The 13,015-nt window shown below is 50.7% G+C and overlaps 1 protein-coding gene across 4 annotated transcripts in view; it reads left to right on the top strand.

Annotated features, from left to right (window-relative positions):
- The first annotated feature begins 3,306 nt into the window (after positions 1-3,306).
- The window catches only part of CC2D1B (coiled-coil and C2 domain containing 1B), a 30,720-nt gene continuing 21,011 nt past the window's right edge, over positions 3,307-13,015 (top strand). For 2 of the 4 annotated variants that reach the window (XR_015159324.1, XR_015159325.1), the window contains exons 1-16: positions 3,307-3,419; positions 4,994-5,080; positions 6,533-6,677; positions 7,726-7,829; positions 8,170-8,328; positions 8,767-8,892; positions 9,088-9,247; positions 9,429-9,610; positions 9,767-9,842; positions 9,940-10,050; positions 10,129-10,259; positions 10,472-10,544; positions 10,750-10,886; positions 11,312-11,429; positions 11,512-11,684; positions 12,054-12,199. Coding sequence is in view for 1 of the 4 variants with exons in the window: in XM_086388658.1 (XP_086244784.1) it covers positions 5,015-5,080; positions 6,533-6,677; positions 7,726-7,829; positions 8,170-8,328; positions 8,767-8,892; positions 9,088-9,247; positions 9,429-9,610; positions 9,767-9,842; positions 9,940-10,050; positions 10,129-10,259; positions 10,472-10,544; positions 10,750-10,886; positions 11,312-11,429; positions 11,512-11,684; positions 12,074-12,199 (1,887 nt within the window). In the remaining 3 variants the exon portion in view is untranslated. The remainder of the gene's footprint in view (positions 3,420-4,993; positions 5,081-6,532; positions 6,678-7,725; positions 7,830-8,169; positions 8,329-8,766; positions 8,893-9,087; positions 9,248-9,428; positions 9,611-9,766; positions 9,843-9,939; positions 10,051-10,128; positions 10,260-10,471; positions 10,545-10,749; positions 10,887-11,311; positions 11,430-11,511; positions 11,685-12,053; positions 12,200-13,015) is intronic. The other 2 variants (XR_015159323.1, XM_086388658.1) reach the window with 1 other exon arrangement.

The following is a 13,015-nucleotide window of genomic DNA, read 5'->3' as shown; positions in this document are numbered from 1 at the left end:
AGTTACTGTATCTATATAAAATAGTTCCAGGAGAGTAAGGAATTAGCTATATTGGTTGCCTCTGAGATGGCTACCTTCAGGGTTAGAGGAAGACTTTCACTGTATGTCATTATGTTTCTTATAACTTTTGAACAATGTGAGCGTAACATACTTAGTGTATAAAAAAGAACTGTTGGAAATAATATCAGTAATAAATAATCCCTGCTGCTGCTGCTGCTGCTGCTAAGTCGCTTCAGTCATGTCCGACTCTGTGCAACCCCATGGACTGCAGCCTACCAGGCTTCTCCATCCATGGGATTCTCCAGGCAATAACACTGGAGTGGGTTGCCATTTCCTTCTCCAATGTATGAAAGTGGAAAGTGAAAGTGAAGTCGCTCAGTCATGTCCAACTCTTAGCGACCCCATGGACTGCACCCTACCAGGCTCCTCCACCCATGGGATTTTCCAGGCAACAGTACTGGAGTGGGGTGCCATTGCCCTCTCCCTAAATAATCTCTAGCAACAAATAACTAGAAAATGGAATTTTTAAAAAGGTACCATCTATCATAAAAAAATCTTTAAAAATTACTTAGATGGCCTAAAAAATTAAGGAACCTAGGAATAAATCATTAATAATAAAGAGATAATTAATCTCAATTAAATAATCTAAATATAAATAAATTCCAATTAAAATCTTGGTAGGGTTTTTTGTATAACTTTGCAAGTTAACTCTGATAAACCAACAACTGAACAAACTGACATCTAAAAGCCTCATGTCAGGTCCTGAGGAAAACACATCATCCGTGTCATAGTCCTGCCAGAAACCTACTGCTAAAAAGAAATATCAGGTAAATCAAAACTTACCTAATAAAAAGAGCTAAACAGCTAAGTAAATGTAAGGACTTTGGGTCATGGATTTAAGACATTTAATACAGTTATAAGCATTATTATGGACTATATTCATATTAGGTAATAGGATTATGTAAATGTCAAGTTTTATGTGTGTGACAAATTATTGTGGTTGTGTAGAAGAACGTCCTCATTCTGAGGAGAATCATGATAAGGCACTGAGTGAAATATAACATCTGCAACTAATAGACATGCATATATTTAAAACTGCATGTAATGGACTAAGGGTCAGTATCAGAATAAAGTATTTTACAATAAGAAAAAGGGGAAATGGGTAAATAAGGCATCCACAGAATAAGAAATATGAATGGCCGACAAATTAGAAACGTAGTAAAAGATGCCTGCAAGTCAAAACACGTTTGTATCTATTAAAACATCTTTCCATGGTGATATGGAACAATTAGAACCCAAATGGGAGAAGGCAATGGCACCCCACACCAGTACTCTCGCCTAGAAAATCCCATGGACGGAGGAGCCTGGTAGGCTGCAGTCCATGGGGTCGCTAAGAGTCGGACACGACTGAGCGACTTCACTTTCACTTTTACGCATTGGAGAAGGAAATGGCAACCCACTCCAGTGTTCTTGCCTGGAGAATCCCAGGGACGAGGGACCCTGGTGGGCTGCTGTCTATGGGGTCACACAGAGTCGGACACGACTGAAGTGACTTAGCAGCAGCAGAACCCAAATGCCTCTTTGATACAAGTGTGAACTAGGACAACCGCATTGGGGATGATTTGGTAATATTTAGTCTATAAAATCCTATTAGCCAGCAGTTCCACTGCTAGAAATACACCCTAGAGAAACATACACAAGGAATGTATAAGAACACCCATAGCACTGTAATGGCAAGCCATTAGAAAAATGAATTATTTTCATACTATGAGATATCATACAGAAATGAAAAGTAAGATCAATGGATGAAGCTTAAAACCAAGGTTGAGTATAAAAAGGAGTTAAGGAAAAATATGTGCAGGCAGTGATAAGGATACAATGTTAAAGCTAGCAAAACATATTACAGTATGTCTACTAGCAATAGTAATGCTCAGGAATAATAAACTCCAAAATTAGGAGAGTGGATATCTGTTTGGGAAAGGGTTGCAACATGAGAGGTGGACGGGTGGCTTCAACTATATTTCTCAAACTTAAGTGCCCATGTATTTAACTCACACAAGAAATAGAAACCGTTGAGTACCTACTATGTACCATGCACTGCTCTAGATATAACTTAAAACACAAAAACTTCTTTTAAGTAGCTTGCATTCTAGTGAATGTTAAATATTGTCCATTTTTTAATGTCTTAAATATTTCATTGTAAAATATTTTCAAATTTAATGAAATATGGGAGTGAAATTTCCACTTTATTTACTTCTAACACTTTTTTTCTTGGCTACCCCGTGTGGCTTGTGGGATCTCACTGCGGAGGGCCCAGGTTTGGTGCAGCAACCAAGATCCCACAAGCCACACGGGGTAGCCAAGAAAAAAAGTGTTAGTCTTAACCTCTGAACTGCGAGGGGGGATTCCCTGAAATTTCCATTTTAAAACAATAAAGATGGGGAATTCCCTGATGGTTCAGTGCTTAAGACTGACTGCACTTCCATTGCAGCGGTACCCTGATCAAGAAACTAAGATCCTGCATGCCAAACGGTATGCCAATTAAAGCTGGGTTTTTAAAAATATAAAATAGTAAAGACTGTCTCTTCCTCGGAGAAACCACCAAAAAGAAGTAAGGACGGGAAGATAATTCAGAAGTTTAGGAAACAGGCAAGAGGAAACGATTTGCAAGGTTCCAGGTGGTAATTTCTCTCCCCCACCCACCCATACATTGCATTGGCTTGCAGGGTAGGAGAGTAAGAACTTGGTATTAAACTGTCTGAAGTGACTTTATAAAGAGGTGCGATGAGTACTGCCTCTCATATATTAAAGATTAAACCCGCCTTCTGATTAGAAAAGGTACCTTTAGATGCTGCAAGATTAAGAGGAATCTGTGAGCTTCTGTCCCTAGAGACTCAAATTATAAAGGACACTGAAAGAGATGGTAAGGCAGAGAAATCACTCCTATAGGGCGGCGGCCGCAACCACTCTCCCCGCCTCGCCGACAGGGGCGAGATGTGGACTTGAAGCTAGATAGGTGAGAGAGCACCCAAGCAACCTTGGAATGGGAGTGACGGAGGAAGGTTGGCGGGAAACCTGTAAATGGGCTAGTACAGACGGCGAGGCTGCTGTATTTGCTCCAGATGAGGAACAACGTGGAACGGCCCAAAGACCCTCCCAGAGAACTTCGCGTTACCTGCCCGAAGGCGCCTGCGCGCTGAGAACTCCACCCTTGGAGTCACCTGTAGGAGCGCCACGCCCGCCTCGCCTTGCGCATGCGTGATACGCGCCGCACCGGCCGTGGAGTCACGTGTTAGGGCGCGAGGCGTCTCCCGCCGGGGCGCTTCCTGTCACGGCTGCCTTGGCGGCCCGGGGGCCGCGGGAGGCCTGGGCGGTACCGGGAGGGAGAAGGCCCGGGTCGGTATCGGATCCGCCGCGAGGTATGCCGCGAACCCGCCCTCTGGCGAGGGAAGAGGAGGGGACGGCGGGGGAGATGGAGGCGGCAGGGCAGGGCTGGGCAGGGCGGCGCGTCCTGCCGCGGGAGTGGGGTTCCCGGCTTCGCCTCCCCTGCGCACTCCCTGCCCTCCTCTCTCCAGAGCCTGCGTCTGGGTCCAGCACCACTGCTCCCAGTCGGGTGCCCCCGGAGCCGCAGACTTGGCGGGTCTCGCCGACCCACTCACTTCGTGTCCCCCGTTCAGTTGACCACCCGCCGTACACCCAAGCCACTGAAATCTGATGCCTTGGAGTCACTCTGAGCGCCTCCTCCAGTGGGCGCACAGCCAGTTAATCTCCGAGTCCTGCTGGTGGTACCCCTCTAACTCTGGAATCGGTCCACTTCTCTCCCTCCCCAACACGGCCCCCACGGTCCCTCAGCCTCTCCCCTTTTCGCCGGGACCGATTCACGATCCTCGGTGTCGAGACGGCTTCCAGCCTGCGTTCTCCCTCCTTCCGTCCTTTCTGCAGCCAGGGGGCATGTTTCTGAATCGCCGACTTCATCCCCTCAAGTCCTTTGCCTTCAGAACCGTGCCCAAACTGCTTTAGGCTTCAGAGTTTTTCTCATTTGCCCCTTGCTAACATTTTCAGCTTCGCTTGTCTCACACTGTATGCCGCACTAATCCCAGTTTAGTTTCCCTGTGCAAGTCAAGCTATTGTCACCTCAGAACCATTATCAGGTTGTTCGCTATGTTTGGAATCCTGTTCCCCTTCCTCCCCTTTAACATGTTCGTGACTCAGCACAGGCATCACCTTCTCCAAGAAGCCTTTTCTCTCTCTGCTGGATAAGGGCCGGCCCTGGGCAGGCGCGGCGCCTGGCACATCCCTGTTTGGGTTTTGTCCAGTGGTGAGGGGCTCTCCACCTTGTGAATGTTCGTTGAGAGCTGAGGGTATGTCACATTCACTCCTGCCCTCCGGGTGCCTAGCACAAGGTCTCATATAGTAGGTCCAGTGAATGGTTGTGAGACCTCGGAGAGAACTAGAATACCAAGTCAGATTTCTCCAGAGCAGAACTGTCCAGTAGAACTTGGTGCAGTAATGAAAATGTTCATTATTTGTGCTGGCCCATGGTAGCCACTAACTGAGGGACAGAAACTTTAACTTGATTAAATTTAAGTATCAGCAGCCACATAGGGCAACCATGCTTAACAGCACAGTTTTAGAGCCTTTCTGAATCCTGCCAAGCTTTACACCCTCCTTGTACCTGGAGTTAATGTCCCTGATCTGCCTTCTTAGGCCACTCACCACTCAACCTCTTGGGTTTAATCCAGATTAAATCAGTTCAGTGACTTTTGATTGTGTCCACTCTCCCCTCTTAACGGTATTACTAGGTGGTCCCCTCCCTTCCATCTTCTCTGTTGCTTGCTTCAGTGCTGTACTTCCAGCTTAGGTATTTCAGCCTTGGATGTTAAGCGTATTAAGCATTGACTTCTTTCTCTGAATTGGGAGTTTACTAACCACACCTGTTGGAGGGCCGGGCTTGTAAGCTACTCCAGTCTGAGTTTCTTCCACTCCCCACTAGACAGGTATCCAGGCTGCCAAGATGCCAGGGCCAAGACCTCGGAAGGGCCCTCAGGCCAGTGGCCAGGGTGTGGCAGCTGCCAAGCAGGTATGGATATAGTCTCCTTCACGTTCACTTCTGAGTCAGTCTGAGGATAAGGGTCTCTGACAATTTGGGCAAACTGGGTCACCTTTGTGGTTTCCTTGTTAAGTCTAGTGACTTTGAGCCATGCCTCCTGAAGCTGGCAGAACCCATGGAGACCCTCTGGACCAGCCCCTGCCATACACATGTGGAAGCTAAGGCCTGAACCCTCTTGTGTTTCAACCCAGGCTTCCTTCTACAATGGCCATCTCCATGTGAACGACCCAGAGAGTTCAGGAACCACCAAAATTTGGGGTGTTTTCATTGGATCTGCCTGCTCACTTTCTCCCTTTATTTCTTTCGGGCCCAAATTTGAGACTTCTTAGCCTATTGTTACTGTCTTAAAAGAAGCAGGTAAGGGTGGTGGTAGGATAAAGGGCATAGACTCAAGTCACAAGACCTCATTTATTTTATTTATTTTTAAAATTTTTTGGCTGCACCTTGTGGCATGTGAGATCTTATTATAGTTTCCTGACCAGGGATCACACCTACTCCCCTTGAAGTAGAAGCACGGAGTCTTAATCATTGAACAGCCAGGGAAATCCCTTAAGATCTTATTTTAAATTCTAACCCTGCCACACTTACAGGGCTGTCTCAGTTTCATCTGAACATGGAGATAAAAATAGGACCCACTTTAGGTAGTATGCTGCTGCTAAGTCACTTCAGTCGTGTCCAACTCTGTGTGACCCCATAGACGGCAGCCCACCAGGCTCCCCCATCCCTAGGATTCTCCAGGCAAGAACACTGGAGTGGGTTGCCATTTCCTTCTCCAGTGCATGAAAGTGAAAAGTGAAAGTAAAGTTGCTCGGTCGTGCCCGACTCTTAGCGACCCCATGGACTGCAGCCCACCAGGCTCCTCTGTCCATGGGATTTTCCAGGCAAGAGTACTGGCGTGGGTTGCCATTGCCTTCTCCAAGTCAAACTCATAGACAGAGAGTAGAGTAGTGGTTACCCTGGGGGTGGGAGGAGGAGCAATGAAATTGTTTAATGGGTGTAGAGTTTCAGTTTTGCAAGATGGTGATAATAGTTATGCAACAGTGTGAATGTATTTAATGCCACTGAACTCTACACTTAAAAATGGTTAAGATGGTAATTTTCATGTTACATGTGTTTTACCACAATTTAAAAGGAAATAGGATCTACCTCAGGATTTTGAAGATTAACTAAGATAGTCACGTAGGCTGCCAGGTACCCTGCCTGGCAGCTGGTTCTGTTATTGTTAGTAGTAGTAATGGCAGTGTGATCTTATTGGGTCCTTTGTAGAGTCTCCAGGGAGATAAGTGTCCCAGGGAAGGCTGTAGTTTCCCTTTCTGCACATTAGGCCCCACAGGGAGCCGCTTAGCTCCTGTGGATTGACTCCTGGGCCAGTCTCCACTCTCTCCTCATTGTATGGTTCATAGAAACCTTCTCTGCTCTCAGCTCGGGCTCTTCGTGGAGTTCAGCCCCGAGGACGTGCTGCTGGGGGTGGAGGAGGCTGAAGACGACGGGGACTTGGAGGCAGAGTTGCTGGCCCTCACTGGGGAAGCAGGGACCACAGGCAGGAAACCAGCACCCAAGGGGCAGGGTGAGTTTGCCACAGTTGGTGCTGGGACCAGGTGGGCTCAGGCAGGTGGTTGGACAGGCCTTTGTTCACAGCTACGGGGAGCCGCCCAGATCACCTGGTCCTTCTGGTATTCCTGTCCCTTCTGCAGCATTCCCTTTGAGAGGCCATCTTGTTCTGCTCACTTGCCTGTGTGTTGTATGTGGGGAGCTCACTCCTTCCTGGGTTGCATCCTCTCCCTTTGGACAGTTGGAGTCTCTGAGCCTGGTATAGGCTAGGGACTCAGCACAGACTGAATCGGTCACACAATGAGTGCGCAGAAATTGTATCAAATGAACAAATAAGTGGTATCTTCCTGCCCAGCTTGAAGAGGACAGAGACCTGAAGCCTTGTGGGGGAGGCCAGAGGGAACCAGGAGCCCTCAGAGAAAGCCATCTCCCATCCCACATGTCCCTGAGCCAAGGGCAAGGAGAGGACCCTGAAGGGACTGACTGGTCTGGGAGAACCATAGCCATCACTTCTCTCTCAGTGCAAACCTGCTTTGGGTTTGATGAGCCTGGGTTTGAATCTTGGCTCTGCTATTTCCTAAGATTGCAATGTTAGGAAAATTAATAAAGTTCTCAGTTTATTCATATGTAAAATGGGGATAATATTACTTTTGGGGCGGGGGGAGTGGTACCTGTGCTGCACGGCATATCTGATCTTAATTCCCTGGCTGGATCCTCAGACGTGAAAGTGCAGAGTTCTAACCACTGGACTGCCAGGGAATTCCTAGTATTCCCTATTTTGTGGAATCATTGGGAAGCTCAGATGTTAAAAATCTTCATGTATGAAAGGTGGCTAGGGGGAACGGATGGCTATGTCTGTGAATAACTGCCATAGTAAAAGGGCTGAGAAGGCAATAGCCTGATGCCAGTTGGAGGGCCTAGAAAAGTTTCCCTGCAGAGGTGGGACTGTGGCTGTGGAAGGAAGCTACCTGGGTGTATCTGCCAGTGCAGTGGACTGAAGACCATCCTCTACTCCTCGGGAACCTTTTCTGTTGCTCTGACCCTCTGTGACCCTCTTCCCCCAGCCCCCCTGCCTATGGCCCACATCGAGAAGTTGGCAGCAGACTGCATGCAGGATGTGGAAGAAGAGGAAGAGGAGGAAGGGCTGGAGGAGGATGCAGACTTGCTGGTGCGTCTGCCAGGCTGGTGTCGGGGGCTCTGCGGTCAAGCTGTGGAGGAGGCCTGGGTCTGTCCCTCTTGTGCTGATGTTGAGCCAGTGCCTTGCCTTTCCTGGGCCCTTGTCCTGACATCTGAGCTCTGTACTTGGGGATTCTCAGTTCCAGAGGCTTCACTGTTTTGGGGGCTGTCCCTGATCAGATTGGAAGGGTGTAGGAGTGTTCTGGTAAAGGGGATTTTCAGGCACAGTGAGTGATGCTTGGAAATACAGCTGGAGGAGTGTCCTTTATTCTCAGGTCCTGTTGTGGGTATGATCATGAGGCTCCCAACTCTTGGGATCTGTGTCTCCCCAGACGGAGCTGCAGGAGGTCCTGGGTACAGATGAGGAGGCTGGGGCCCTGGATGGTGATGAGACAGCCAGCCTGGGTGGCCCTGAGGAGGAGAAGGAACAGGAAAACGTTGAACCTCTGGTGCAAGCAGCTCTCTTGACAGCTCCAGTCCCCGCAGCTCAGGTAGGTTCTGGAGGTCTCCAGTGTGCCTTTGGCTGTGTCCTCTGTGCCTATATGCCCGTGTAGAACACATGTGGAGCACAGCTTGTCTAGGAACGCTGCAGTAATAACCCTTTCCAGCACCCTCCTCCAGCAGCTGCCCCAAGCCGAGACTGAGCACGAGAAACTCCTTGGTGGCTGCCGGCCTGAAAGGCCTCTCTGTTCTCCCATACCACCCCCCACAGCCATTTCCCGGCCTCCACAGATTGTCTGGACCTCTGTGTCTGCCTCTGACATGGCCTCTGACCTCTCCATTGAGTCTTTGTCCCCCACCTTGAGGCTTTTAGGCCCTCCTTCTCCTTGAATCCAGGTGCTTCGTGTTCTGGGGCAGCTTCCTTGCAAGGAGGGAGTGGCAGGGGCCTAGCCCTGGAGTGGCCAGGCCCTGAACTGAAGTATTCACAGGCTGGAGGGCCCCGGGGGCTGCAGGCCCTGCTGGAGGATCGGATCCGCAACTACCAGGAGGCCGCGGCCAGTGCTAAGGAGGCAGGTGAAGCGGCCAAAGCCAGGCGCTGTGAGCGAGGCCTGAAGGTGCGTTGGGCTCGGCTGGGCACCAGTGCTGGGAGGAGTGAGGCTGAGGGTAGTGAAGGGTGAAGCACCAGAGGAGCTTGGTCCAGCAGAGGGGAAGCCACTCCACCAGAATGTGGAGGTGAAGGACCCCTGGCCTGTCTGAGCAGGCTGCAGTCCATGGTGGCTGGCTAGGTTTCTGGTTCTTTTCTCTCTCAGACACTGGAGTCCCAGCTGGCTGCTGTGAGGAAAGGCAAAAAGATCAGTGAGGATGAGATCCCGCCTCCAGTGGCCTTGGGCAGGAGGCCCCTGGTCCTCCAGGAAACAACTAACAGGAGCCCTGAAGCAGAACCCCCAGCTGCCCCCTCCGTGGAGCCAGGTATCTGGAGACAGTCAGGTCCTGGCCTAGTTCCCAAGGTCAGGGCCCGTGGCCTGCCTCCCCATCCTGCCGTTGTCTGTGGCCATCAGTCACAACTTCCGTAAGACATTCTCGGGCTGGCCAGACCTGGAGGCACTGGAAACCTTCTTTGACCTTGATATTTTCTTTTGTTTCTCCATAGATAACCCCTCCCAGCCTGAGACAAGCCTCTTGGGCAGCCCTGGTATTTCTGCCCCACCCGACTCAGACCTGGACCCACGGGCCCTGCTGTTGGCCCGGCAGAGAGAGTACAAAGTGGCTGCTCTGAATGCCAAGCGGGCTGGAGACCTAGACCGTGCCCGAGAGCTCATGAGGGTTGGGAAGGTATGGCATCGGGTTCGGAGGCCCTGTGTCCAGCCCCTCATTTCACAGCTGTGAGCGGTGACCCGGCCAAGCTTCAGTGAGACTGGTCTGCGGGGGCTTTTCAGCCCAGATCCTTGGGGTTCCCTGGCTTATGTTCCCGCCTTGTTCCTACCACAGAGATTTGCTGCTGTCCTGGAGGCCCTGGAGAAGGGGCAGCCTGTGGACCTGAGTGCCATGCCCCCATCACCAGAGGGTCAGTATCAGGGTGGTGGGGGCAGCCTGCTCAGGCTAGGGCTGGGGCTGGCCAAGCACGCCTACCCATACCTACACCTGTGCTCTGGATTCCCCAGACCTGAAGCCCCTTCCACAGGCTTCCCAAGCCCCCACAGCGCCCTCAGATGCACCCCCGGCAGTGGAGCGAATGCACCCAGTGATGGCCTCTGACATCCCAGCAGCCCCGGGTAGGCCTGGGGACACTGTGGAGTGGGGACCTGGGGGGAGGCAGGCAGAGCTAATACTGTCTCCTTTCTCCTTTCAAGTGGCCCCTGCTGAGCCACAGACAGTGCTGGATGCCCTGCAGCAGAGGCTGAACAAGTACCGCGAGGCAGGCACCCAAGCGCGGGGCAGTGGGGATGAGCGCAAGGCCCGGATGCACGAGCGCATTGCCAAGGTGGGCTACAGCCTGCCTCCTTGACCAGCTGCTGTCCGTCTGCTCCCTGGTCTTTGAGTCTTCATCTTGTCTGTGTGTCTCTGGAGCTCTTGCTGTCTCAGGGCTCTCCTTCCTCCTGGGGCTGCTGTCTTCATCTTCCTCTTCCTGCCTCTTGCCTGAGTGGAGCCTATGACCGCTGCCCACCATAGGTCCCTCCCTCCCTTCTCTTGCAGCAATATCAAGATGCCATTCGAGCCCACCGGGCGGGACGGAAAGTTGACTTTGCCGAGTTACCTGTTCCTCCAGGTAAGTGGGGTTTGGCCTGGGGGCTCATGAGGTTTTTTCTCTGAGCAGGATGGAGGGGAGGGAGAAATGATTTCTCACACATCAGCCTCTACCCTGGGGGAACTACCCATCCCAGCCATGCCCAGGAAGACCCCAGTAGGACCCACAGCAGCCTGATGCATCCTCAAGGCTCCCTGAACCCTCTCCCAGTGTCTCTCTCCTGCAGGATTCCCCCCTATACCTGGCCTGGAGCCCACCGTGGCTACTGAGGAGGATATGATGGCAGCTACTTTAGCAGCTGCCCAGAAACTGGCCTCCGCAGAAGATACAGCCCCAGTAGAGGAAGAGGAGGATAACAACAAGGTTTGGCTGAGGGCTCACGACTCCAGGGACTGGTAGGGGGAAACAGCCGATGAGGGGTAAACCCAGACATTGGTGTCCGTACTAACAAGCCCAGCAAGGTAGATATTTTTGCTTTTATTTTATAGAGGAAAATACTTGGGCCAGGGCACCCAGCTGGTAATTAACAGAGCTGGATTCAGACCAAGGTCTTTCTGACTTCAGAGCCCAGTTCAGTCCCCTTTCCCCTCCTCTCTCACATTGGGAGGTTAGTGCAGAGAACTTTTGAGACTTCTGGTTCTAAGATTCTCTAGGGTCCATGAGAGAAAGCCATTCATCTCAGGTCACACAGAGAGTAGTACAGTGTTACAAAGAGAGCCTGAGTCAGGGAGCTGCCATGGCCAGGGTGGGGAACAGAACCCCTGTGACAGCCTCCTGGGCACCTGCAGGATGAGCCCCCAGCCCAGGCCCCAGTGGCCAAGAAGCCAGCACAGCCTCTCGCCCCTTCTTCGCGGTCCCTGCCTGAGCCCAAGACCTCGAGTTCTAAGGAGGTGCTGAGTCCATCTGGTGAGTTGGGGAGAAGAGGGATGGAGGAGGGAAGGCTGTAGTGAGAGGCGGTGTGGCTCTCACCTGTGTCCCCTCCCTCCAGCACGAGAGCAGCTGGCCCTGCTGGAGGCACGGAAACTGCAGTACCAGCGGGCAGCCCTACAGGCCAAGCGTGGCCGGGACCTGGAGCAGGCCAAAGCCCATCTGCGGGTGGCCAAATCCCTCGAGGCTCAGATCACCCAGGTGCGAGCTGGCCGCCCTGTGGACCTCTCCAAGGTGAGTGTCGCCTGGTTAAGCAGCAGGACTTCTCGGGCAGAGAGGTGGGTGGCAGTCTTGATGAGCAGGACTGTGAACAAGGTTGCTTGGAGGAGGGGGGACTTGAATAGGATGTGATGACAGCTGAGAACTCTTTTGCTTATATGTCTCCCTGTCCCATGACCTCAAGAGAGCCCCGGGGGCCCGCCTGTGGTGAGAGGTGACCAGGCCGGGCAAGGCCAGTGAAAAACAGAGCATTACACTGGGATAGGATGGCAGGCAATGAGTTCCCATCACTTGAGGCTGCTGAAAGCTGGAGAAACATTTAGTTTAGATTTCTGGTCTGTTTGGCTCAGTAGAGGAGTAATTTGACTCTTGAGGGCCCCTGAGGGGCCTTGTGACCTGGACAGGTACCTTCACCCTTAACGGATGAGGAGAGTGACTTCATCCTGATCCACCATGAGGACCTGCGACTCTCTCAGAAGGCTGAGGAGGTGTATGCCCAGCTACAGAAAATGCTTCTGGAGCAACATGAGGTCAGTCCTCCCCTTGCAGTGCCCATAGCCTCTTCTTGGCGAAAGGCAAGATAGGGTTCCGATTCTAGCTCTTCACCTTACTGGCTTGTGAGATCTTGGGTAAGGAATTTCTCTTCTCTAAACCACATTTTCCTTATCTGTAAAATAGGATGATTACTACCCCTCTTGCCAGGCTATGAATTTCAAACAACAGAGTGGAGGGGGAATTACCTTGAAGATGGGAGAAAGACATGTTTGAGGAGTATTTGTATATTTCGGTGTATCTATCTGAATGGCTGCCTGCAAGTCTGGTTGCTAAAGTGATGAGGATTGGGTCATTTATTTTTCTGGAGTTGAGCTGTAGGAGTTGCTTGTATATTTTTTAGATTAGTTGTTTGTCGGTTGCTTCATTTGCTATTATTTTCTCCCATTCTGAAGGCTGTCTTTTCACCTTGCTAATAGTTTCCTTTGATGTGCAGAAGCTTTTAAGTTTAATTAGGTCCCATTTGTTTATTTTTGCTTTTATTTCCAATATTCTGGGAGGTGGGTCATAGAGGATCCTGCTGTGATGTATGTCAGAGAGTGTTTTGCCTATGTTCTCCTCTAGGAGTTTTATAGTTTCTGGTCTTACGTTGAGATCTTTAATCCATTTTGAGTTTATTTTTGTATATGGTGTTAGAAAGTGTTCTAGTTTCATTCTTTTACAAGTGGTTGACCAGATTTCCCAGCACCACTTGTTAAAGAGATTGTCTTTAATCCATTGTATATTCTTGCCTCCTTTGTCAAAGATAAGGTGTCCATATGTGCGTGGATTTATCTCTGGGCTTTCTATTTTGT

The sequence above is a fragment of the Bos grunniens genome, chromosome 3 (assembly GCF_055505025.1).
Source record: "Bos grunniens cultivar Pamir isolate PY7600 chromosome 3, Bosgru_T2T1.0, whole genome shotgun sequence".
NCBI lineage: Eukaryota > Metazoa > Chordata > Mammalia > Artiodactyla > Bovidae > Bos > Bos grunniens.
This window is presented reverse-complemented; position numbering and strand designations above follow the sequence as displayed.